Here is a 22,830-nt window from a genome sequence, read left to right on the forward strand (position 1 = left end):
AATCAGTGCTGAACAAGCTCTAAAAAAATAAAGTGAAATAAAATAAACTGAATAAACCCCAAAACCCCAAGCCCAGCTGGCAGCAAAAGACGAACCAAAATATATTGGTTTTTTCTGTACTTTAGCTCTGGATGGAAAACTAGCATCACTTGAAGGGGAAAAAAAGTGACTGAGAGAGAGAAAAAAGGGCAGTGAGGCATCTCCCTGTTTATTCTTTCTATTTTTGCTCAAGTATGTTGGCTGGGTTTGGTGGCCTAGCCCTCTCACCAAGATGCAGAAGCCCTGACCACTGGGGCTTTGAAGCTCCTCAAGGTCATCCCCAAAGTGCTCTGCACGCTGTTGATGTTGTCCCAATTCCCAGGGATGCTCCGTGTCCCACCTACTTCCTTGGCCAGGGCTACGGAGGCTTCGTACCCACCACCCCCAGCCTTGCATCCCGAGCATCCCCCGTTAATATCCTCCTCGGGGGTATTAACGGGGCTCTGCCTTTGGCAGTACCCCCAGGAGGAGGCGATGGGTCCGAGGATCCCCGCGCAGATCCGGGTCCAGCTCTGGTTCGGGCTGTCGGTCGATGAGAAGGAGTTTAACCAGTACGCCGAGGGGAAGCTCTCCGTCTTCGCTGAAACCGTGAGCATCTTGCAGGGACCACCATGGAGGGTTTTTTCTCTCTGGCATGGGCAGCAGCCCCACCATGGAGGGGAGGGGGTGGGCTGGACTGTGGGTGAGGGCACTGCCAGGTGGGGGGTCACGTCAGCCCCTACCGACCGTGAGAAGAAAGCTGTTTCCACCAGCATCCAGCCTGAAAGGCTGGGGAGAAGGTTGGTAATGAGCCGTAAAACCTCATCGTGGCTTCACGTCTCCTTCCAGCTGCTGGGTGGGGGGAAATCTGGGGGTGCCCATGGTGGTGGGGGGCTGGAGGGGCGGTTAGGCTCTTCCCAGGAGGTCTGTCGTCAGGATGGGGTTCTCCAGGAGGGAAGGGATTATTCATGGGATTTCAAAAGGATTATTCATGGGATTTTGTGCCTCCAATGCAAAAAACCTCGCGGCTTTTGCTCTCCCAGTATGAGAACCAGACCAAGCTGGCGCTGGTGGGGAACTGGGGCACGACCGGCCTGACCTACCCCAAATACTCAGATGTCACCGGCAAGATCAAGCTGCCCAAGGACAGCTTCCGCCCCTCCACGGGCTGGACCTGGGCCGGGGACTGGTTCATCTGCCCGGAGAAGACGTGAGTGATGGTTTTCTGCAAAGAGCAGAGCCTGAGTGGGCACCCCAAAAACCCGAGCAGATGCTAAGCTGGTGGCAAGGTCACCCAGAAAGCTGGATGGAGATCTGGGGTGCCATGGGGGTTCCTCGTCTGCCTGCCCCGTCCTTGGTAGGCAACGGTGTTAATGCAAAATGCATTGTCTCTGCGCTGGGTGATGTCCCTGGGGCGGTGGGTGCTGCATGGGCGCTCACGGACATGGTGGCCCCAGCACCCAACTCACCGGGGTGCCTGTGCAAACCCCACACTGAGGAGCTTTGGGGGTGGGATCCCAGTGGGGCACTGAGGGGATGGGAGGGGATGGTGGTTGCTCAGCACAGCTCTGCCAACTTCTTGCGTTGGATTTACAGCCTGGGCTTCACCTGAGCTGGGTTCTTGTGGGAGCTTTGCTTGGTGCATCTGGGGTGGAAGAGCCTGAGGAGGCAAAGCGTGTGCTGGGGTGGCGTAGTCGGCCGTAAGAGGAGGGAAGACCGTGCTGCTGCCCTTGCAGGGCTGGGGGGGTAGGAGGGGGAACCCCTGATGCCATGCATCTCCCTGGGGTGCAGGTTGCTGCACGATGTGGATGCTGGGCACCTGAGCTTTGTGGAGGAGGTGTTTGAGAACCAGGTCCGGCTGCCTGGAGGCCAGTGGATCCACATGACTGATGCCTACACCGACGTGGTAAGGATGAAGCGGGCAGCCTGTGGCTGAGCTGCCACCCCAAGCTGCAGTGGCAGGAAGCCCTGGGGGGCTCAGGGGAAATTTAGGCATCTGCTGGGCACTGTTTGGTTGAGAAGACCCCTGCATCCCACAGAATGGAGAGAAGGTCCTGCATAAGGATGAGATTGAGTGTCCTCCGGGCTGGAAATGGGAAGACGTGGAGTGGGACACCGACCTCAATAGAGCCGTGGATGAGAAAGGTATCAGAAAGCAGTTTTGGGCATCCATGCCATTTTCATCCCCTTTACTCTGCCCGTCGTGGTGTTTCCTTCCACGGTCCCACCCAGCACTAGGGATGATAACATCCCCTTCATGGCTGTGTGAGCTGCCCCACTGGCTTCAGGAGAAGGGGATCAGGCCCTGGGGGTGCCCCCTCCCCTCTCCCCCTTGCTCTGGCTGAGGCTGGGGCTGTGGGGTGGGCAGCCACAAAGGCAGCGCTTTCCTGCTGGGGATAGTCCAGGCTGTTCTTCTGGAAGATCTTACCTGGCTTCTGGTGAAAGAGAAATGGAAAGCATCAGGCCAGAGAGCATCCGAGGTGGTCACAAGGGTTGGGGTTGCCAAAGGAAGGACAGAAAGGAGAGTCCCCAAGCTGTGACTTTGAGCCAAGGGCTGGTGGGACACCCTGAATCCCTCTCCTGGGCATCCCCAGAGGGACACCTCCATTGGGTAGTAGCATGAGTGGGTCGTTATCTGCATGGACCAGCAAACCGGGAAAGCGCGTTGTTCCTGGACAAATCTTTGTTATTAAAGCTGTTTTGATCTGGATATATGTGAAGAGAGGTCCCTGGTGGGAGGCAAGGTGGGGGGCTCTTCTTCTGCCTTCATCCAGGTGTCCCCTTCTCTCCAAGGCTGGGAGTACGGCATCACCATCCCGCCGGACCGCAAGCCCAAGGCGTGGGTGCCAGCCGAGAAGATGTACCACACCAACCGGCGACGGCGCTGGGTGCGGCTCCGCCGCAGGGACCTCTCGCAGATGGAGGCCATGAGGAAGGTAGGACGGGGACCAGAGAGAAGAGGGTGAGAGCAGGCTGGGGCCGTGTCCCTGTCTCTCCATGTGGAGGTGGAGGTGCTTGGCCTTCTGCAGAGACCTGCTGTGCTTTGAAGCCTGGTGGCCCTGGTCTCCGTGCTGGAGCAGCAGCAGCCTCTGTGGTTTCCACCATGGGGGTCAACATCTCCCAGCGGTGGAGACCACTCCACCTCTGCTTGGTTGGGCTGTGGGGTGGGACGGGGAACTCCACCAGTGCCACGAAGCAGCTCAGGGGACCGGTGCTGGCAGAGGTCCCCTGTCTGTCCCCTGTCCTAGTCCTGCTTCCCTCTAGGTGGTGCAATTGGACTGCAAATGCCACTGCAGCGCTGCCGTTCTTCCCTCCCCCCAGCAAGTTCCCCAAGAGACTTTCCTCCCTTTCCAGAACTTTTTTCTAGATAATTGTGGATGGGAAGTATGGGGAACCCCTGCCACCCCATTTGCCAAAGGGATGCAAGTGTCACAGGGAGATGACACAACCCTGGGGAGAAAAAGCCTTCATGGGCTTGTGACTGATGCCCTGGACAGGATGCTCTGCCATGGTGGCAGAGCCGGGGTGGCCCCAGGAGGGATCAAAGGTGGAGGGCAGGCTGGGAAGATGGAGGCACTGGTGCTACCCAGGCCCGGGCAGGATGCGGCCCCCTCCTTGCTCAGCACGGGCAGCCCCCAGCCCAGCGAGACCCTTCTCCAAGTGGGTTTCACCCCAGGGATTGGACGAAGGGCTGAATCCCCAGCCAAGCCGGAGACATGCAGGGAGGACACGAGGTGGGACAACTGCTCGAAGAGGCTGGACCCAGATTTGGGTGGGCACAACCCTGGTCCTGGAGAGCCCCAAAGCGGCTTTGCCCCTTGGCTGTGCCAGAGTCCCACCATTGTCACCTGCAGAGAGGCTGTGGGGTGGTGGGACCGAGCCCCCCTGAGCCCCGGCATGTCCCTGCCTGGCAGCACAAGCAGGAGGAGCTGGACGGGGAGGGCTGGGAGTACGCCTCGCTCTTCGGCTGGCGCTTCCACCTGAAGTATCGCCGGACTGACACCTTCCGCCGCCGCCGCTGGAGACGCAGGATGGAGCCCCTGGAGCGCACCGGGGCCGCTGCCGTCTTCGCCTTGGAGGGGGCCTTGGTAGGTACCCGCCTTTCCCCCCAAAATTGCTGCCTGGGAGGGGGAGCCTGGTTGGGTCTGCTCCCACCCTCCGACCCGTCCCAGGGAGCAGACCTGGAGCAAATCTCGTTATCTGCCGCTCGTTATCTGCCGCCTGCACCCGCCGCTGTTTGTTTAGCTAATATTCTGGCTTTCTTAACACACTGGATTTCATAATCCTTTGGCTTTTCCAATAACTAAATGAGAACCAACTACAGCAGCACAAAGCCCCTATTATAGGACTTTTTATTTTTTTTTCCCCCATTTGGCTTTTTTTTTTCCTCCTTCTCTGCTCTGTCCTTCCCTCCGTCCAGCGTTTGAGCCCAGCAGCCCCTTTGGGACACAAGCAGCTCCATGGCATTCGCATGCATCAGCCCTGAGCTCACGCTGGCCCCATCCCGGGGGGGTCCCGGCTGCTGCCCATCCCCAGGGCTGCTGGTGGGACCTTGGCTTCTCCCCCTTCACCCTGGGGCCCGTTGATATGATTTTTGGCCAGACGCTTCATCCCTTTGCTTCTCAGCAGCGGCGGTCAAGGAGGATTTAGCTGGAAAACCCCCTAACATGGGGTGTGTGTCCATGCACACGTGTGCGTGTGTGCACGCCCGTGGGGCTGTGCAGGACCCCCCTGTGCCCTTCCCTGGCTCCGGGGGTGAGGGGAGGTGGGTGGGGGGTGTCTGATGGGGCTGCCTTGGGTCTCCGCTCGGCCGTGTGTTTTTCCAAGGCACTCAGCCGTGCCCTCGTTTCGCCTTCGTTAGCCCGCAAATGAAATGGGTTTGTGAGTTTGGCTGCTGATGGACCCGTCTGCTGGGGGTACCAGGGATGTGGGGGAGACCCGGGGGAGGAAAATCCCCTCCCCATGCGTGTGGGGCAGAGGCTGAAGCAAAGGGGAAGAGGAGAAAAAAGCCCCATTAAAATGGCAATGTGGCAACGTGCCTGGGAGCCGCTGAGGTCCCCGGTTGATTTAAGTGTCCCCTGGTGTCACTGGTGTGCTGCTGAATCCCCACCTGCCCCAGGCTGCCGGGGGCTGCCCCTTCCAGCCCTCCACCCCAAAGCCTGTTAGACCTGATGTTACCTACTTTGCATATTTATTTTCCAAGCATTTCTTAGTCATGTCAGTTAGCGTTGGAGTGCCCAGTTCTTAGCAGCCTCCCAAATCTCTTACTTATCTTTATGCCAAAGTTACATCTGTAACTTTTATTTTATTATCGTGTAACAAATCCACTTTATTATTTTGCTTATTTTCTAACTGAAAACAGTTCTAGCAAAAAAAGTAGTTGTTCTGCTTTGCCATGGCTTGCCTCGCCTTGCTGTGCCTTGCCTTGCCGTGCCTTGCTTTTCTCTCTCCCCCTTCCCCAGCAAACACTGCCCTAAATGTCACTGCTGCTCCTGTACGACCCCAGTGCAGACATTCGATTCCCTTATGCCAAGCAAATGCCTGAACCATATATTTTCCCTGCTTGAATGTCAGCAAAACACAAGGAAAACCCTCAGCGGTGCCCTGGGTGACAGCAGGGTCCCGGGGGAGCCCCAGGTCCCGTTGCTTAGGACCGTGCTGCTCCTGGAGCTGAACCATCGCCCGGGCAGGGCGATGCCGTCTGACAAGGAGTAGTATTTCCTTCAGGCGCAGAGATTTTGGGGGATGCTGTCCCTGCAGGGTGACATCTTGGGAGGGAGCAGCCCGGGAGAGCGGCAGGTGAATCCCTCCCCAGCCCTGGTTCTGGCTCCCGGCGGGTGCAGGACCAGCCCGCCCGCCCTTCGGGCTCTGCTCGCTGAATTCCCCTCGGCAGTAGGTCACTCTGGCTCGCCTCGGTGCCCTCATATTTTGGGGTTACTGGCTGCATTTTCTGTGGTTGCTTGGTTTTCTGTGGATTGCTTTATAAATGATCTTGCCATACTTTCTGTTTTTGCATCTTCATGCCTTTCCAGCTCTCCTCTCTCTCTTGAATGACTTACATATTTTTCCAGGATGCTCCATCCCAAAATAATACCTAAATTTACCTAGCGTCTCCCATCCGGCACAGGGTTGACCCCTCCACCTGCTGGAGCCGCAAGCGGGAGGAGGGACTCGGCGTGATGCTGCCGAGCTGGGATCAGGGTGGTGGGGTGAAGTGGTGCCGAGGATGGGAAAATACGAGTGGGTGCTGAGGGCTGGGAGGGATGGGCACTGATTTTCTGCTATATCTATTTCCGATGCTTTTTTAATGCAGGCAGAGGGAGGTAGCTTTTGAAGATTGAGGTGTCAGGGATACAGAGTCTGAGAAGGGCACCCAGATGGGGCAGCAGCTGGAGTTTGAGCTGCTGCTGCCAGCTCTGATCACACTGAAGCAGAACAAAGATGCTGTCAGGAGAGGGAGCCTGGAGCATCCCCCAGCTCAGGTTTTAGCCAGGGCTGACACTGTCACACCACCGGCTGCCGGAGCCTCCCGAAGCCCCTCCTGTCTGCTCCATCCCGTTCTTGTTATGTGCCGCCTTCTCCGCGAAAGGCGTTTGTGCGATTTTGTGGTTGTGGCATGGGTTGCCCGGAGCTCGTCCAGCAAAGGAGCCGTATGGCGGCGCAGGGAAACCGAAACGGAGGGAGGATTAAAGTGCAAACTCAGACAGAACAAGCCAACACCCCAAGTGCTAATTCCCTGAGCTATTCAAAAGTGTTGGTTTCCAACAGCAAGATAATACCAAACATGACCAGAAGGAATGTGTCTTGGATGCAGGAATGTGCGGACGGTGCTCGGGGTTTCTGGGCCTCCCTCTTCCCAGGGATGCTGAGCGTGCATCGCTCCAGCCTTACCAAACTGAGCAATTGTTGCTGTTAAGACATGCTGAACCCCAGCACCTCGGGATCAGGGTGACCCAGAGCCGGGAGCAGCTGGAAAGCAGAGCCCCAGTGGGTTGCTCAGCTGCTGAGCAGGGTTTTGTAGGATCTGATGACTCCTTGGTGGAGGCTTCCCCAGAAAATCCCACTCCGGTGGTGGAGCTGAGCAGCTGCAAGCCCCAGGGCCGTGCATGGGGCTCAGCACCTTTGCAGGGTGAGCTCAGCATCTGCGGGGTGCGGGCATCTGCTCCCAGCCAGCCCGGCTCCCTGCAGCGGGAAGAGCCAGGGGGGCTGCTGTGTGCCCAGGTCACCCCAGCTTGCGCCCCTCGCCCAGCCCTGCTGTGTCACGACCGCCCCCCAGACCACACATACTTGCATGCACATGCGTGCATGATTTCTTTTGCATGCTTGCTCTCCCCAAGCACATGCTCACCCCTACTTTTGCTTGAAGACTTTTATTTTGCTGCTCACATGTGCTCCATTGTTCCCCTGACCCCAAACAATGGGGAAGGGGGGGACATTCCCTGATCCTCCCTCCCATGGGGAGCAGTTTTGGGGTTGGACAGCACGCCTCCTCGAAGGGTGGTGCTGCCTGAAGCTGGGCCACATGCTGCTGCAAGGGCTTGTGGTGCTGCCATGTGGTGCTGGGTTTCGGCTCCTTGGATGCAATTAGCCTGATGGATTTGGGGTGCCCGTTGGGCTGGGTTGAGCTGCTCTCCAATGCAGAAGGATGGCGGCTCTTTCCTTCCTGGTGTGCCATTTTCTTGGCAGTCCTTGGAGCCTTCCTGCAGCCACCCACATCTTGGGACAGTCCACAGGTGGCTCAGGGCAGGACTCAGGGAAGTAGACCTGTGGTGAGCCCACAAGCGTCCTGGGCAAAGCATCCCATCCTCCAGGCCACCCCCTTTGCCCTTGCCATGACCACCCTGCCCTCTCCATTGCCTGTGACTTGGCATCCCCCTCTACCCCGGGGGACACCCACAAAGTGCCTGGCGATGGGTCCCAGCTGGCTAATGGGGAGCTTGAGACCAAGAAGTTGGTGATGCAGAAGGCTTTTAGCCCTCCCACCCATACCCGAAACGCGGAGCCAGCGTAACACCGCTGCTTGCAGCACTATCCTGTCTTTTCCTCTCTTTTTGCCTGTATTTCACCTGTGCCCCCCCCAAATAAGCTGGGCAGCCTTCCTTTCCCTTGGGCTTGCTGGCTTGGCCATCACCTCCAACATATCAGCTTGTTCCTGGGTTTCCCTCTCTGTGACAGTGTCCCAGCTTTTTTGGGACCAGTCATTTGGCAGCTCGCTCGTCACTGACAGTCATTAAAAGAGAAGGACCACGGGACACAGTGTGGCCCCGGGGCACCGCTCTGCCCTCAGTCTGATTTCTGGGAAGCCCAGAGCCGAGCTCTGTGGCTCAAGGCCATCTCTGGTCTCTGATGGAAAGCTCAGTGGCTCTGCCCTGGAGCTGCGAGCAGCCCTCCCACCCTGCAAGCCCCATTTCCTCCCATCCTCCTCCAAAAATCAGCCGAGGGAAACCTTTGGCTGACGGAGAGCTTTGGGTTTTCCATGCCAGGCTGGAAAATCTTGCCTGTTTCTGCCGGCGCTTACGCCCCAGCTTTGGCTCTGCACCAGGCGTGTTTGAACCACCGCTCCCCAGGCAGGAGAAGAGCGGGGACATGATTTAACCCGGGGTTTGGCCAGGCTGGGGGGTCCGTAGCTTTGTGCCCAAACTACCAGCTGGTTGTGCTAAGCATGGGGATCCTGGTGGGAAAGCCCAGCTGCAGAGGAGTCCTGCACAGGGCAGAGGGGTGGGATGCCACTGGGATGAGGGTGCCTCTGTCCCCCGGTGCTCCTATGTGCAAGGCACGTCGCACTGTGCACCATGCATAGGGTCCTACTGCAGGATTGGGTCCCTGGGAACCCCACGAGGATGGGATGAAGGAAGGAGATCGTGGGAGTGCTCCATCCTGCGTGGAGACCCCAAAGGGCAAATCATAGTCCTGAGCAAGAGTGTTTTCCAGCTTGCCTTCTCCAAGTCGTGCTTTCTGTGGTGTTTTGGGGTGCGAGGAGCCCCCCTTCCCCGTGATGGACAGACTGCGGGGGTCCCCAAGCCCTCACTGAGGGATTCAGAGAGTAATCCCTGCCTGTCTCGGCTCCTGGTCTCCTCCACTTGCCCTTCCCCAGGCTGGCAGCGGGCGCAGGTCGGGGTGGGGGGACTGGGAGGACCGGCGGTCCACCGGGCAGAAAGGTCATAAAAATAACTGAGGAGCTATTCAGATCCCGCGGGGAGGGGGGCGAGGGAGGGAAGGCAGTGCTGGAGGTTGCCTTGCAAACCCTCGGCGCGACCTCACCGCCGTAAATACAGCGGCAAACCCCAGGGCTTCCTCTGCAGACAATGTCACGGTAATTGCGATTCCTGCCTGGAAAGGCGAGGAGGGATCTGCAGACCACCTAAGCTCCTGATGCGTTTTTGGGATCAGGCGATTCTGGGCTCTGGAAACTCCATCCCAGACCTGTTTTTTTTTTTTTCTTTTTTCCTTCTTTCTATTCCTTTTTTCTTTAAATACCCCTCCTGTCTCTCCCTAGCATTCAATAATTGAAAAATATTTAAAGATCAGATTTACATTCGCCAGGAAGTTACCTTTATGCACCTTTTCCTGCAACTAAGTATTTCAAGCTGAATGCGGCAATTGGGAGGTGATAAAAGCCCAGCTCTCGTAGGCGAACACAAGAAGAGGGAAGAGGGATGGCCGAGGTCGGCCGAGGTTCCCCCGGCAGCGAATGGGGCATTTGGCTGCATTTGACACCGTCTGTGTCACTGTTCACAAAGTTTATACTCCATTAATTTTGCTCGCAAGGGCACTTAGTGAAATTGCTTTAACTACTGCTCCAAGAATGATGGACTTTATGGAGAGGCTTTTCCATGCTGGTGAGACGCTGGGAGGTGGGATGTGAATTAGTGACCCTCAGGCTGCTTTTGTTGTTGTGTCCTGTTCCCTCCCAGCACGGCGTGGATCAGGAGCTGGGTCCTCTCTGCCCTCCTGGGGCAGAAGATCCTGAGGGTCCCTTCACGGGGAAGCCAAAAGTCCTCTTGGACACCCATGTGGATAACACCCTGGAGGACCCCACCGGGGAGCCCCGGCGGAGGGGGTCCTGGCATGACTGACCTTCCCTTGCTTTCTCTTGCAGGGGGGAGTGACAGATGACAAGAGCGACGATGGCAAATCCATCTCCACCCTCAGTTTCGGTGTCAACAGACCCACCATTTCGTGCATATTTGACTGTAAGGCCCCAAGGGTCGGAGGCGAGGGTGAAGTTTCCCTGCGGCGAGTCCTGGCAGGGGATCTCTGCTGTGAGGATCCCATAGCCGAGCATTTCCCATCCTCTTCCTCTCACCCACCTCGAGTGCAGGCGGATGGAAAGAGGGGGGTGGGTAAGGGTGGGGCCACGGCTTGTCCCCCTGGGAACATCGGCATGCTCAGGGCTCTCTTGGGAAGCCATGGGAAGGATTAAGCCAAGCTGCCCTCAGACACGAGCATGGGGCTGGTTAAAAACCTAGGAATTCCCCCGGTGCCCTGCACTCATCCCTGGACTCATCTCTTAACTGTTTCTCGTTCCTCTATACAGGTGGGAACAGATACCACCTCCGCTGCTACATGTACCAAGCGCGGGATCTGATCGCCATGGATAAGGACAGCTTTTCAGGTAAGCCCGAATGCTCAGGTCCACTTGTTTGTGCTTGTAATTAGTGCTGTAACGAATGGTGGGGGGTAGTGGGGTCTGTAAAGCAAATTTTGGGGTATTTATTGATGTGAAATGAAGGGTGTTCGGCAGCCAAACAACAAAAAACCGGGGCATGAGACTTTCCCAAGGCAGCCAGCCTGGTAGCTTGATTTCCCATCAGCAAAAAAAAAATCAGAGTTTCAAGAACTCTTATGTGAGAAACCAACCAGAAACCACAAGTTACCCAGGTCAGCCGTGAGTCAGAGCTGTTTGCTTTGCTAATAGCTCCTTCTCCCCGACCCGAGGCGACGCTGAAAGCCGGTGGCAAGGCTGGGTAGCTGACGGCTGAGGGGCAGGACAAATAAAAACAGAGCGGAGGGCAGGGATGTTTACCGTGGCACATCGCCTCGAGCTGCCCCCCTGCGCAGCGTGGGAGCTGGGGGATTGCAGGGAGGACGGAGGGCTCTGGGCTGGTGTCGAGATGATGGAGCACGGGGCAGAAACCTCCATGAGATGTGCTCAGAAAAATTAAAAAGGGTGCAAGGGTGTAATTAGGACCTCGGAGCAGACAGGTACCTTCTTCTCCGGCATCCTCTAGAAGTTTCTGGTCGGATTTATGTGCCCTCGGCATCCAGCTTGCTCCCAACTTGTTGAATCCTGACCAGCCTCTTGCCCACCCTTGCAGCAGTCTCCTGGGTTTGGGGTTTGTGGAGGGGACTTGTCCTATGGTTTGGGGAAGAGATCAAGGCTGAAGAAGGGAGACCCCGTTTATTAGGAATGAAAGAATTGATTGAAAATTTGGTTGGAAAGGAAAATACCTAACAGTGGCAAATCTGTAAAATGGTTTGTATTTGTTTTCATGACCGAACATTAAATTGAGCTGCTGCTCTTCCGCTCTCCATCCTAGAAACTTTGCAAGGGGGCTGGGAGGCAGCGGCTGGGGGGTTTCCTTGATGGAGCCGATGCCTGAACTGGGCATCCTTCAGACCGGACTGTAAAAAATGACCCTTCAGGGAAAAAAGTGTGGTCCCAGGTAGAGAAAAGGATGTTCTGGGCTTTGAGTGAGGAGCTTTCCACGTCCTGCTGCTCAACACACCCCCAGCACAGCTTCAGGGGCTTCTGAAACTGCCAGATTTGAGCTGATGTGGTCGGGACGTCCCGTGCTGAGTTCACGTTTTCTGGGTTAGGAAATCAAGTCAGGATAAGATACGTCACTTAATCCATTGGGCAGCTCTTTTATCATTCGGTGCTGAAGAGCGCTTGGGTGTAGGTGGTTTGGTTTTAGGAGCGTTTCGTTTGCAGCAGAGGCTGAAGCATGGCTGTGGAGGGGGGAGGACATGCCAGGAATGGTTCTTCACGTTTGACTCGAGCAGGGACCAGCCCCCCGGCAGCCGGAGGGTCCCACATCCCCTTCCCCATGAGCTGGGGCCGTCCCAGCCACGCGGCCCTGCGGCTCTTCAGTGCTTGTAACCAAAGCTGCCTTTGCCCACATCCATTAATGTTTTGGATGTCATTTTGAGGTAGGAAAGCAGGACACTGGGGATGTTGCTGTCTACCTCTGAGTCAGAGCTGGAGCTGAGGCAATGCAAAAAGTCCCCCGTTGGTTCATTGCTATGTGGTGGGGACCACATCTGAGGTGTGAGCAGGTCCCGGGGCAGGTATCCCTGGAGCGCCCACACCCCTTCGCAGTGATGCCCGCAGGCAGGACGCATCCAGCATCTCTCTGAGGCTGTCACTGACCGTCTGCCATGGGGATTTGCAGAGGGGCTGGCCATGGGATTGCCCACCAGTGTTGGCACGGGGGGTGACGGATCTTGGATGGGATGCAGGGACAGAGCCCAAAAGCAGTGCAGCGCGGGAACCCACAGCGGGGAGCGGCGAGCGGGGACAGCCAGGCATCACTATGCCGGGCAGCAGGACCACAGTCCCAAGGGCCCCCTGCTTCCCTCAGTATTTTGAAGTAGAGGAGCTTAGGGGGGTGGGCAGAAATGCCCTGGAGAGGTGCAGAGCACCCAAACAATCACCCAGTGTCTGCGCCCACCGAGGTCCCGTCTCCCCTCCGCCTCCACAAAGGGTTTGTTGTTCGAAGTGGTGGGGACCGAGGTGATCTCATGGCCCCGATCGGCGGAGCGGGGAGGGGAGTCCCTTCCTTCGGAAAAACCTGGCCAAGGACAACATGAGTAACAACATGCCACAATGTGGAATTGTGATCTCCGCTGCCTTAACAAAGCATAAAGGAGTTCATTAAGGGGGCTTTACACAGTTATAAAAATAAACCTTCTGTGCACACGAGGGTCTAAACAAAGGGGCTTTATAGAGGCCTCCTTTAAAAAGAAGAAGAGGGGGGGAAAAAAAAAAGGAGCAAAAAAGCAAATCCAAGTCCATGGTTTTTTTGTTTATTGTAACGCATTCTGCTTTCCTCTTACTGGAAAAAAGCGCGTAAGTGGAAAAGGTTCTTCCCAGCGTGAATAGTGCTCTCTCCAGCCGGCCACCTCGCAAACAGCCCCGGCTCATTAAACACGTCTGCTGCGGTCCGGACGCCAAGAAAGAAAATACATCCCCCTTGACCCCCCCATCCCTGGAACAGGGGAGAGGGGGTGGGGGACGCTGCCCTGCTCAGCCAGCCCCGTGTTCAGGTGTCTGGGGGATGCCTCTCCATCTCCAGAGCAGGCAGGACATGTTTTGCCCCCAGCATAAGCTCACAGTCTCCTGACAGTGCTGGTGTTGGTGTGTGCACGCTGTTTTGCAGGGTGGAGGGACCCCTCCTGGGACCAAGGGGGTTTGTGCAACGCCGAGCACTAAGGGTTGCATTTGTAGGGTCTGCCACACTTTCGGCTGCCAGTAGGTCTCTTGGGACTGGCTTTGGGGTGACCGGTGGTACCCCACTGCATGCTGGTGGATCCCCATAGAGCGTCCGGTGCATCTGTGTCTTGTGGTGGCACGTCATGCTGGGTGCCAGGTGGAGGAGGTGGCCTATGTCCTTCCAAAAAGGCCCATGATGCCTCCTGCCACCATGGAGGTTGGGCTTTGCAAGCCACCAGAGCTCAGGAGTCCAGCTGGGACCGGTCAGGTGGGATGCAGCAATCACGGAGGTCTCTTCCCTGACAAGGGCCAGTAGATGCTATCAGGTTATGAAGGGTATTCAGTCTCCACGGGGCCTTATAATGTGATCCCATGGCATGTTTTGAGTGTCTCACCCAGCCCTTGGTCCTGGTTGTGCCACCGCCCATCCTGTCCCCGTGCCCAGTGCCACCACCGGTCGGGGCTGGATGTCCACAGCAGGTTTGGGCCACATGCTCTTTGAAGCTGTCTGGAAGGGAAGGTGTTAGAGAGGGCTTAGGTTTCACGTTTCCGTTGTTAATTGATCTCAGGCTTCCTGTGTTAATTGCTTTGGTTGTTAAGGGAGGCTACTCCTCACTATTTGCTGCTGCCTCGCCGTGAGAAACCTCTGGCTTTGTCCCAAGTTAGGGGTGAGACACCTTGGTCCCAGCTCAGTGCCTAAGTACAGAGGTCTGATGAGACCCTGGGGTACCTGAGACGTCTTCATGGGGCTGGCAGATGTGATGCAGCAGCCTTAAGGGAAACCCAGAGCCGTTTGGTGTGGCAGCTGGAGGCCAGGTGGGATAACCCGGGGTGCTGGGAACCCAAAACCTCCCCAAGACATGGAGGTTACCAAAGCTCATGCAAAGGGGCTGAGAAGATGGCCACATCCTCAGCTCCTGTCCCTTTGGAGATGTTAAAGACACCAGGAAGGAGGCAGTAACATTCCAGCCACCTTCTTCATGATCTGGTCTTCACAGCAAGGGGTGACCTGAAGTCACTGCTCACACACATGTGCAGTGCTGGTACCTCCTGCATCTCCCTGGGAAAGACTGCGTCGTGGAAACAGTTTGTGCTCCCTGCTGTGCTGGAAGACGGCTGTGCTATCGCAACTGAAACACTCATCCTTGTAGAGTCATCTTTTGGGAGAAAACCCCACACCTGAGGGCAATAGGTGAACCATTTGTGCTACCTCACTGCTGGTGGACAGGGTGAGGAGTCATGAGGATAACCTGGACCAGGACAGGTCAAGTCAGACAGTGAGGAAATTTCTAATGCTACAACAGTGGAGTGCTGGGAGATGCGGCCAGGGAAGGTCACGGTGTCTCCACCAGCTGGAGCTATCACAAGCCAGAGGATAAGGTTGCTCCAGTGTTTGCATCCAATGGTCTCATTGGATGTCCAAAAGGTTTTTGGCAAAAAAATCCTTCATCAAAGGTTTTTAAGGAAAGGAGGCTGCTATGGGATAAGAAGGAAGGTCTTTGCGCAAATAAACAGCTAAGTTATGTGGAATGTTCTCTTTGTCTTGTCCTGTAAAGAGCTGGAACAAGCAGGGGTCTGGACTACCTCTTTAAGAGGAATAACTCCATGTGCTGAGACTATTCAGCTTGAAAAAGAGATGTTTTAGGGTTGGCATGATAGAAACCCGCAGAACCCCAAATGTCAGTGCAGGTGGGCAGGGGTGGACTACTCCTCCTCTCCTAATGCAAGAACTGGGGGTCTCAGATGGAGATAGAGGGAACTGGGTACTGCAAAAATCTATGAGGGGATGGTTCTTCATGCAGTTTTGAATCCTCATCAGAGGATATGGTGGGTTCAAGAGAGGCAGAAGTCCATGGAAGGCAACCCCCTGCAGGGCTGCTAAACGTACAGACATCACATCTAGCTTGGGAAGTACCTGAGCAGTGAATAACTGGTGTATAGGGATAAGCGTTGGAGAACTTGGCCTCATTCTCAGTTGGAGTTGCCTGGGACATGATGGGGATGTCATCGCTGTTTCTAAAAGACCCGCAGCTCCTTCAGCTTGTTCACAGTCTTCCCTGCCCAGCCTGTTGTCCCTTGAATGACTATGAATTGCTTTCTCCTTCCTAGACTGGTAGCTCTAACTCATCCTTTGCCTCTTGTCTAACATCCCTTGCAGATCCTTATGCCATTGTCTCCTTCCTCCACCAAAGCCAGAAGACGGTGGTGATCAAGAACACCTTGAACCCCACCTGGGACCAGACACTCATCTTCTACGAGATAGAGATCTTTGGGGACCCCCAGAATGTATCTGAGTCCCCTCCCAACATTGTGGTGGAAATATATGACCATGACACCTACGTAAGTGTGTCGGCGTGAGCTGGACCTTCACGGTGTGAGTGTGCTGGGGTAGATGGGACAAACGCATGGCATCGCTCCTGCCCTCTGGACTGCAATGCTGTAACATCTCTGGGTGGCTCAGACATTGAGCTGGACATTCAGAAGACAAAAATTCAGCAAACGGCTCTGCTAGTGATGTCCTTGGTGGCCCTGCCCTAGTCACCAAAGCTGCACCTACATTCTGTTTTGCAGAGTGGCCAAATTAATCATATTTCCTTGTGGAAAAAGCTTGGGACAGGATTTAAAGCAGTCATGCAAGTAGGAGGCGATACTCTGTTGTTTGCTCAACTGCCCAAAGGTATCCAAAGCGCCGTGTAGTGATGGCATTTGGGAGGCTGCTGAGATAACCTTGAGTCCTTCCTAGAAAAACTGGGCTGTAGCCTGTCACAAGAGCAGAAGGGATTTCAGACTGTGTGTAAGAGCAGCGCATAAGGGAAAAGCACTTAGAATACATCTCAGGAACCTCTCAGGAACCCTTCTGCCCTCCCTCCTCCAAAAGACACCAGCAGGAAGCAGCAAAGGCAACTGAAGATCCCATCGCAGACCAGTGAATGGGCTTTTTAAGAGCTGCTGATACTTAATGTTATACTCAGAGCTCCTGCTCTGGAAATTGTGTGACACCATAGGAATTTCACCTCCTGTTTAAGCCAAAATGCATAAGAAAGAGTGTATTTCTAGCCCTAGTAGTTACAGGGAGGGGTTTGAAAACTTGAGTCTCCATGGGCATCAGAACCATCTTTTTTTCTGAACTGGTCCCATACTGGTTCAGACATTGAGCCTGATTTTTGAGTCATAGGGTCTCGGCTGAGATATGGGTGTGTGGTGATGGACTCCACCGGGAAGTGGGGTGGGAAGAAAGCTCCCCGTGCCTGTGATTGCCTTTCAGGGTGCGGATGAGTTCATGGGGCGCTGCATTTGCAAACCCAGCCTGGCGCGCTCGCCGCGGCTCTCCTGGCACCCGGTCATCAAGGCGAACAGAAACGTCGGGGAGCTGCTGGCTGCCTTCGAGCTGATTCAGAGGGAGAAGGTGAGCTCCCCATCCGGACCTGATCCTGTCTCTAAATGCAATGCTGGCTTGGAGCCTCTCAGCACCCGGCAGGATCCAACCTTTGCTCAGCGCTGACTTATGCCCGCCTGGGCTCAGCAGCTCTGTGGCTCGGTTTCACCAGGAGGGCTGCTCCGAGCAGACCCAGCCGTGATGCTCAGCGCTGGCCACACCGCAGCCGTGTGATGGGAGCATTTAGCAAGGCCAACGGGAAGAGGCTCGGTGCCGGACCAAAGCCTGGGCTGCCGGGTACTGGTTCGGGAAGCACCGCTCATGCCCTGCCAGTGTGGCCAGCTGCGGTGCTGAGCTCGGAGCCTCAGCACCTTCCCACCGCGGGAAGAGCCTGGTGCATTTGGCCCCAGATCGCTGCCCTTTGCTCAGAGTTAATTTCTGGAGCGGGTTTATGAGAGCTGAAGCGGGCGGTTACTCCTGCAGCAAGCTGCCGCACTCGCTGCTGGCCGTTCATGTAACGAGCCACGGGGGAAGGAGGCTGTGCTTCGGAGCCAGCCCGGGCGGGAGAGACTCCTCATCCTGCCCCAGTGTGCTCTCCTGCGCTTTCCCACCCTCCCTGTCCCCCTCGCCTCTCTCGTCTCTGGCTTTTCCACTGGCTGCGGTGCCTGGCTGCAGCCCAGATGTGCCTGTATGCCAGGGAAATTGGATGGACTGGAAGGCTAAATCTCCCCGTCCCCTTCCTCCCTCCCAGCCCTGAGGTGCTAATTGGGGACGAGGGTCCCGCAGCTCCCTCCTCTCTCTCTCCGATGTAGGTCCCAGCTCCTGGGGGGATGCTGCGCTCTGTGCACGATGCTGCTGCAGCTGCCGGGGGGGATGCGCTGGGTACAAGCCTTGCTGCACCAGTGAGGGGCTGCTGGGTGGGGGTGAGGGGATGTCTCTGCTGTCGGGACGGGGCACCGAATCATCTGCATTCAGCCTCTTCTTCCTCCCCACCCCCCTCAGAAGTTACTGAACTGGCTGGGGAAGACCTTGGAGAAGGGAGTCCTCTGCAAGGACCTTGTTTGATCCTAGCAGAAAGCAGCCAGGTGGATTTGAGGCTCTGCTCGTGCCTCCTCGTGGGAGGGAGACCCTGCCCTCGTGCCCAGGCTTTCTGGAGCCCAGCGCTGGGCATGGAGTGGGGCAGCATGTGGCTATGGGGGGACTGATGCTCCTCTGCCAGATAAAGCTGAGTTAGCACCAGGAATGCGAATGGAAAGTATGTGTTTTTTCTCCACAGCCGGCTGTCCATCACATCCCTGGCTTCGAGGTAATGTCATTATCCTGTTTGCAGCTCCTAGGCCCTGCGCCCCTCACACCGTCCCCTCCCCTGCCCCTACAGAGCTTCTGGGTCCCAGCACCATCGGCTGCTCCTGCAGAGGTTTGCAGTGGACTCTGTTTGCAACCCTGCTTCTGCGGGCAATTTGTCCATCCTGTCTTAGGATGAAGGAATCCCCATGTAGAGATGCCAGTTTCCTTCAGCTGACGGTAAAGAGAGCTGGAGTGAGTGGGACAGCTCCCTTTTGATCCCGAAGACAGGGCAAAGGTACCCCATTCCTGGTATAATTCCTCAGGTCTCAAACACACCTGCCCTGCGATGATTTCAGCACTCCCGTCACGAAGGGCTGTGCTTCCCAACTGCTCCAGCGTGTTCCCACCCTGCGGCCCGGCTGAGCAAAGGCATTAACTGATGCTGGATTTTAAATGGTTTTGAGTCATCTGCACTGATTTCTTCTCAAACCTGGGGATGGTGGTGTGCGGGAACTTGGAAAGCAATCCTTTTTCTATTCAGTTATCAGCTACAATTATAAGCCCTAGGATGGGCTTATGGATGAGCATCGCTCTAACTCTGTACTCTCCTTCTCTTCTCCAGAGTGAGCTGTCCTCCAGCCTGGATGAGGTGAGTCTGTAAGATTTAGTTGTCTCTTATCTTGGAGGTTGTTAAAATTGTGCCTCCACGGGGCAGCCACTTTTTTCACGAGTCAAGTCAATAGCGTCAGGATTTTAGTAACCTGAGTGATCACCAGCAGGACAGGGTAGATGGGCTCCCTGCTTAACCCAGGAAGTGTTCCCGATGGCAGGGCATGCCGGGTAATATTTAATCTTTGTGGGATGCACGTGCATGAAGTCCACTGGTGTTCAACCCTTCCAAACAAAGCATGCAAAAGCCAAAAATGCTGGGCTGACCTTTGGCTGGACCTCAACTGAAATCCCAGTTGAAAAGTTTGCAACTTTTCATGGGGAATTCACCAGGAATTGGGGCATGTGCTGGACTGTTCCAGTTGCTCTGAAGGAAATATTCTCATCAGGATCCCTGGCTGCTGCTTGGGCAACCTGTCAAAGTTGCTGCCCAGACCTTGTGCGTCCTACAGAGCAGATCACAGGCTGAACCAGGCGGTGTCAGGGTAGGCTGGTATCCTGGAAAACACAAGGCAGAGAGCTGAACAAGGGGCACGTCTATTTGAGTGCTGTGGTGGCCCTAGGAGCCAGTTAACCCCAAAGTCTGGGAGATGAGCTAGGAGGGACCTGGGGCATGCAAAGAGCCTGGCCACATTTCCATGAAAGGTTGGATGGGATAAACACATTTTTGCAAGATGGGTTTCTTCCACCCAAGCAGCCTTTCCTGATGGTGTGAGGGGCTCATCTTTGTGCTCCATGTGGGCCAAGATGCATGAGCTTGTGTAAACATAACCATCTCTCTGCTCTTTCTCCTTCATTTCTTGCCACTGCCATTTCTGGACGGGGCACTCCACAGCTCTGCACCCCTGCCTTGTTCTACGAGGGGCTCCTCCAATGGGTACCTTTTATGCTCAAACACTTGACTCTCCTCTGTTCCTCTACCTTTGCCCAGAAACCAAGCAAAGTCCCAACAGAGACTCTCAGAGAGACCAGCACCTTCAGACATGGCCTGGCCTGACCCACCTGCCCTGCAGGAACCCCATCCAGACCAAGCCACTGAGGCTGCAGCCAAAAGAGTGGTGCCAGCCTGGGGTCTCCAGCGCCCTTAGCAGTGGATAACAAGCCTTGTGGAGAATCAGGCTCATACATGCATCATTCAGGCTCCTGATGTATCTGAACAACCAGGCTGGCACCAGGCTTCCTTCTACTGCATTTCTGTTTGGTGCAAATGGGAGTAGCCTTTTGGGGCCAGATCCCCTCCAAGCAGATCCCCAGATCCCCCGTGGGATTTAAGCCCCCCTTGAAACAACATGGCCCAGCTGTGTGCTCAAACTGGGGGATGTTTCCAGCTACTGTTTTAACTGGTCTGATCTGTGTTGCCTTTTACCCATCTCTCTTCCAACCCTGTATCAAAGTCAAGGTTGGACTAGATGGTCTCCAGAGCTCCCTTCCACCTTCATTCCCTCTGACTTTTCTCGTTCAAACCATTCCAGCTGCCAGCAGACCCCACAGGTCTTTTCATGGATGTCTCCTCCGTCCAGCCTGCTGTGTCTGGGTTGAGAGCTGTCTCTGGGAATTGCTTGTTCCCCACTACCACCCTCAACCCTCCCTGTGTCCCCACTCACCGCTCATTTCTGTCCCATCTGGTGAAACATTTAATGCTGAGAACCAGGAAAACCACTGCAAAACAACCAGGAGAGCAGCAGGAATTGAGGAGGACTTAGAAACAGCCAGTGCTAGCTGAAGATGTTGCAGTGTCAGGAGCCAAGCGTGCAGTGTTGGCTTTCAAAGCTGCTGTTGAACCTGGGGAGGATGGGGGGTAGGCAGGAACTCTTTCCCCAAGGCTTTCCCCTTTTCCCATACAGATTTGTCAGAAATGATCTTGAGTCCAATGACGATAAGAAAATGCAACACATGGTATTTACATCAGTGAAGACTTAGGTGCTCTGTTAGGGAAAACCCCTCCCTTTTTGGGAACAGACTGTGCTGCCATCTTACAGGGGCTGTGTGGAGTTTGAGCCTACCTTGGGGTTTGGAGATGGGCTAGGTGGCTTCTCCAGCTCTGCATCTCTATCATGCAACTTAAATGCGACTTAAGCACATTTAAAGCTAGAAATGAACATATGCCACTAAACAAGGAAAGACTGAGGCTGTTCTCGGTTCAGTCCATGCTTAGGCACCCTGATGTGCTCCAAGTGCTATGGATCACAAACAAAAACTGAGGATAGCTCTTTGAGGGCCATTTGGTCTCTCCCTCTACCCCAAGGCAAGATCAGCTCATGTTGGTGGTGCAATGTCTCATTTAGGAGTCTGAAATTAAGGCTCTGGGTAAGTAGGGGGGTTACCTACAGCACCTGAGCAATGCTGGGGATGCTCTGCACCTCTCCCTTCTCCTTAGGCACTCACCTCCCAGATAACCTTCCCTTTCCCTGCTAGCATTAACCATTTCTGCGAGCATGTGGACCATGGGAGGTGGGACTGCCTGTCCCAGATTCACCGTCTGCTCCGTATGGGAACCCAGACAGCTGCTCCGAAATGGAGTTACCAAAAGTCTTCAGCTAACAAGCAGCTTGATTCAGCAGCCACCAGCAATTGCCAATGAAAATTAAAGCTTAGCGTCTAGTACATCTAACATGCCACCGTGAAAAATCGCTTTGTAGACCATTTATATACATCCATATATAAAGCTGAACCAATCCTATAATTGAGATACATATACACACTTAATTTAATGCAATAATACTCCAGCCTGAAAAGAATCCTGGTCTGCTAAATTGGTTCCAACTGCCCTTGGTCGAGGGTTGCATTTTTAGAGGTTTTGCTTTCATTCCTGCCTTTTTGGTGACTCTGAACTCGAAGATGCAGGTCAAGAAGAACCCAAACACTGGGGGGGCTCAGAGCAGCCAGGGGAGTCTGGCTCCCTGCTCTCCTCCTCTGTGAAGGCAAACTTTGAATCCCTCACCTGCCGACTACATTTGGTCTCACCCTGAAGGAAGTCTCCTTCTCTATACATGGTGCATAGACATCTTTATCTGAGCCCTGTCCTGTGGCCGGCAGGTTGGCAGCTGCCAGATAAGGTTCATAGGTGAGCTGTTGGATGAACAACCCCTTCCTGCATCCAGAGGCGATGCCGACCCTCCATCCCACGGTGCTGCCCCCGCTAAACTGTCTGCTGCTCTTCTGGAGCTGGTCACAGCATCTCGCTCTGTCCAACTCAAGGAGCTGTGTTTCACTAATTAACCCCCTGCTGCTGCTTCTTCGTCCCCTCTCCTCATCCGACCACTGTCTCACCGAGGTCCTGGCGTGGGATAGATGCGCCTTCATCCCCTCCTCCCCTAAAGGAGGCTGAACCTTGATGGATGGCAGATCCCTCTTAGTTCCTTGGGAAAGGCTCAGGGATTGCTCTCAGCAGTAGACGTTTGATCTGTTCCCAGGGTCAGATTAAAGGGAGAGAAACTATTTGCAAGTACATTCATCCCCCCAGCCCTCATCTCCCCCTGTCTATGTGTCCTGGACTTCTGGGGGGAGATGAGTTTTGCAAAGAGAAGACGACTCTGGGGGGACGCAGCATGGGGAGGCGATGGGTTTGGTGTCCCATCGTGGCATGACCTGATGTGCCCTTGGCATCTCTGCTCCCCGCAGTCCGCGGACTCTGACCTGCCGTACCCCCCGCCCCAGCGGGAGCCCAACATTTACATGGTCCCCCAAGGAATCAAACCGGTCCTGCAGCGCACGGCCATCGAGGTGAGTGATGGGGAGCGCACGAGCCCCCTCGCAGAATAACACCCCTAATGTGTGTCCCTAATGGGAGGATGAGACCCAGATATGGGATCCAAGACAGACTCTGTGGATACAGAGTCCCGCCGGTGCTGGGAGTTGGTTCTGCCCATGGGTTATCAGTCAAAAAACGTTGTCTTGCTGGGAAAACAAGTCTCACCGAGCAGTCAAGTCCTAGGGCAGAGCACAGCCCTGGCCCTCACACTGTCCTGTGTGCCTCACACTGGGGTACTCGCTCAAAACAGAGATGCTGCATTAATAGCTGTGGACCTGGTATATTGGTGCATAC

General features: G+C 55.3%; 1 protein-coding gene across 1 annotated transcript in view; it reads left to right on the forward strand.

Moving 5' to 3' along the window:
- DYSF (dysferlin) overlaps positions 1–22,830 on the forward strand; it is a 105,553-nt gene that overhangs the window by 23,117 nt on the left and 59,606 nt on the right. Inside the window, exons 24-36 of the mRNA XM_075148332.1 lie at positions 496–627; positions 1,062–1,228; positions 1,810–1,924; positions 2,058–2,163; positions 2,812–2,954; positions 3,933–4,106; positions 10,118–10,211; positions 10,556–10,633; positions 15,612–15,793; positions 16,719–16,859; positions 18,106–18,135; positions 18,739–18,765; positions 22,407–22,508. Of these exons, the coding sequence (XP_075004433.1) occupies positions 496–627; positions 1,062–1,228; positions 1,810–1,924; positions 2,058–2,163; positions 2,812–2,954; positions 3,933–4,106; positions 10,118–10,211; positions 10,556–10,633; positions 15,612–15,793; positions 16,719–16,859; positions 18,106–18,135; positions 18,739–18,765; positions 22,407–22,508 (1,491 nt within the window). The remainder of the gene's footprint in view (positions 1–495; positions 628–1,061; positions 1,229–1,809; positions 1,925–2,057; positions 2,164–2,811; positions 2,955–3,932; positions 4,107–10,117; positions 10,212–10,555; positions 10,634–15,611; positions 15,794–16,718; positions 16,860–18,105; positions 18,136–18,738; positions 18,766–22,406; positions 22,509–22,830) is intronic.

This window comes from Calonectris borealis, chromosome 4 (assembly GCF_964195595.1).
Source record: "Calonectris borealis chromosome 4, bCalBor7.hap1.2, whole genome shotgun sequence".
Lineage (NCBI taxonomy): Eukaryota > Metazoa > Chordata > Aves > Procellariiformes > Procellariidae > Calonectris > Calonectris borealis.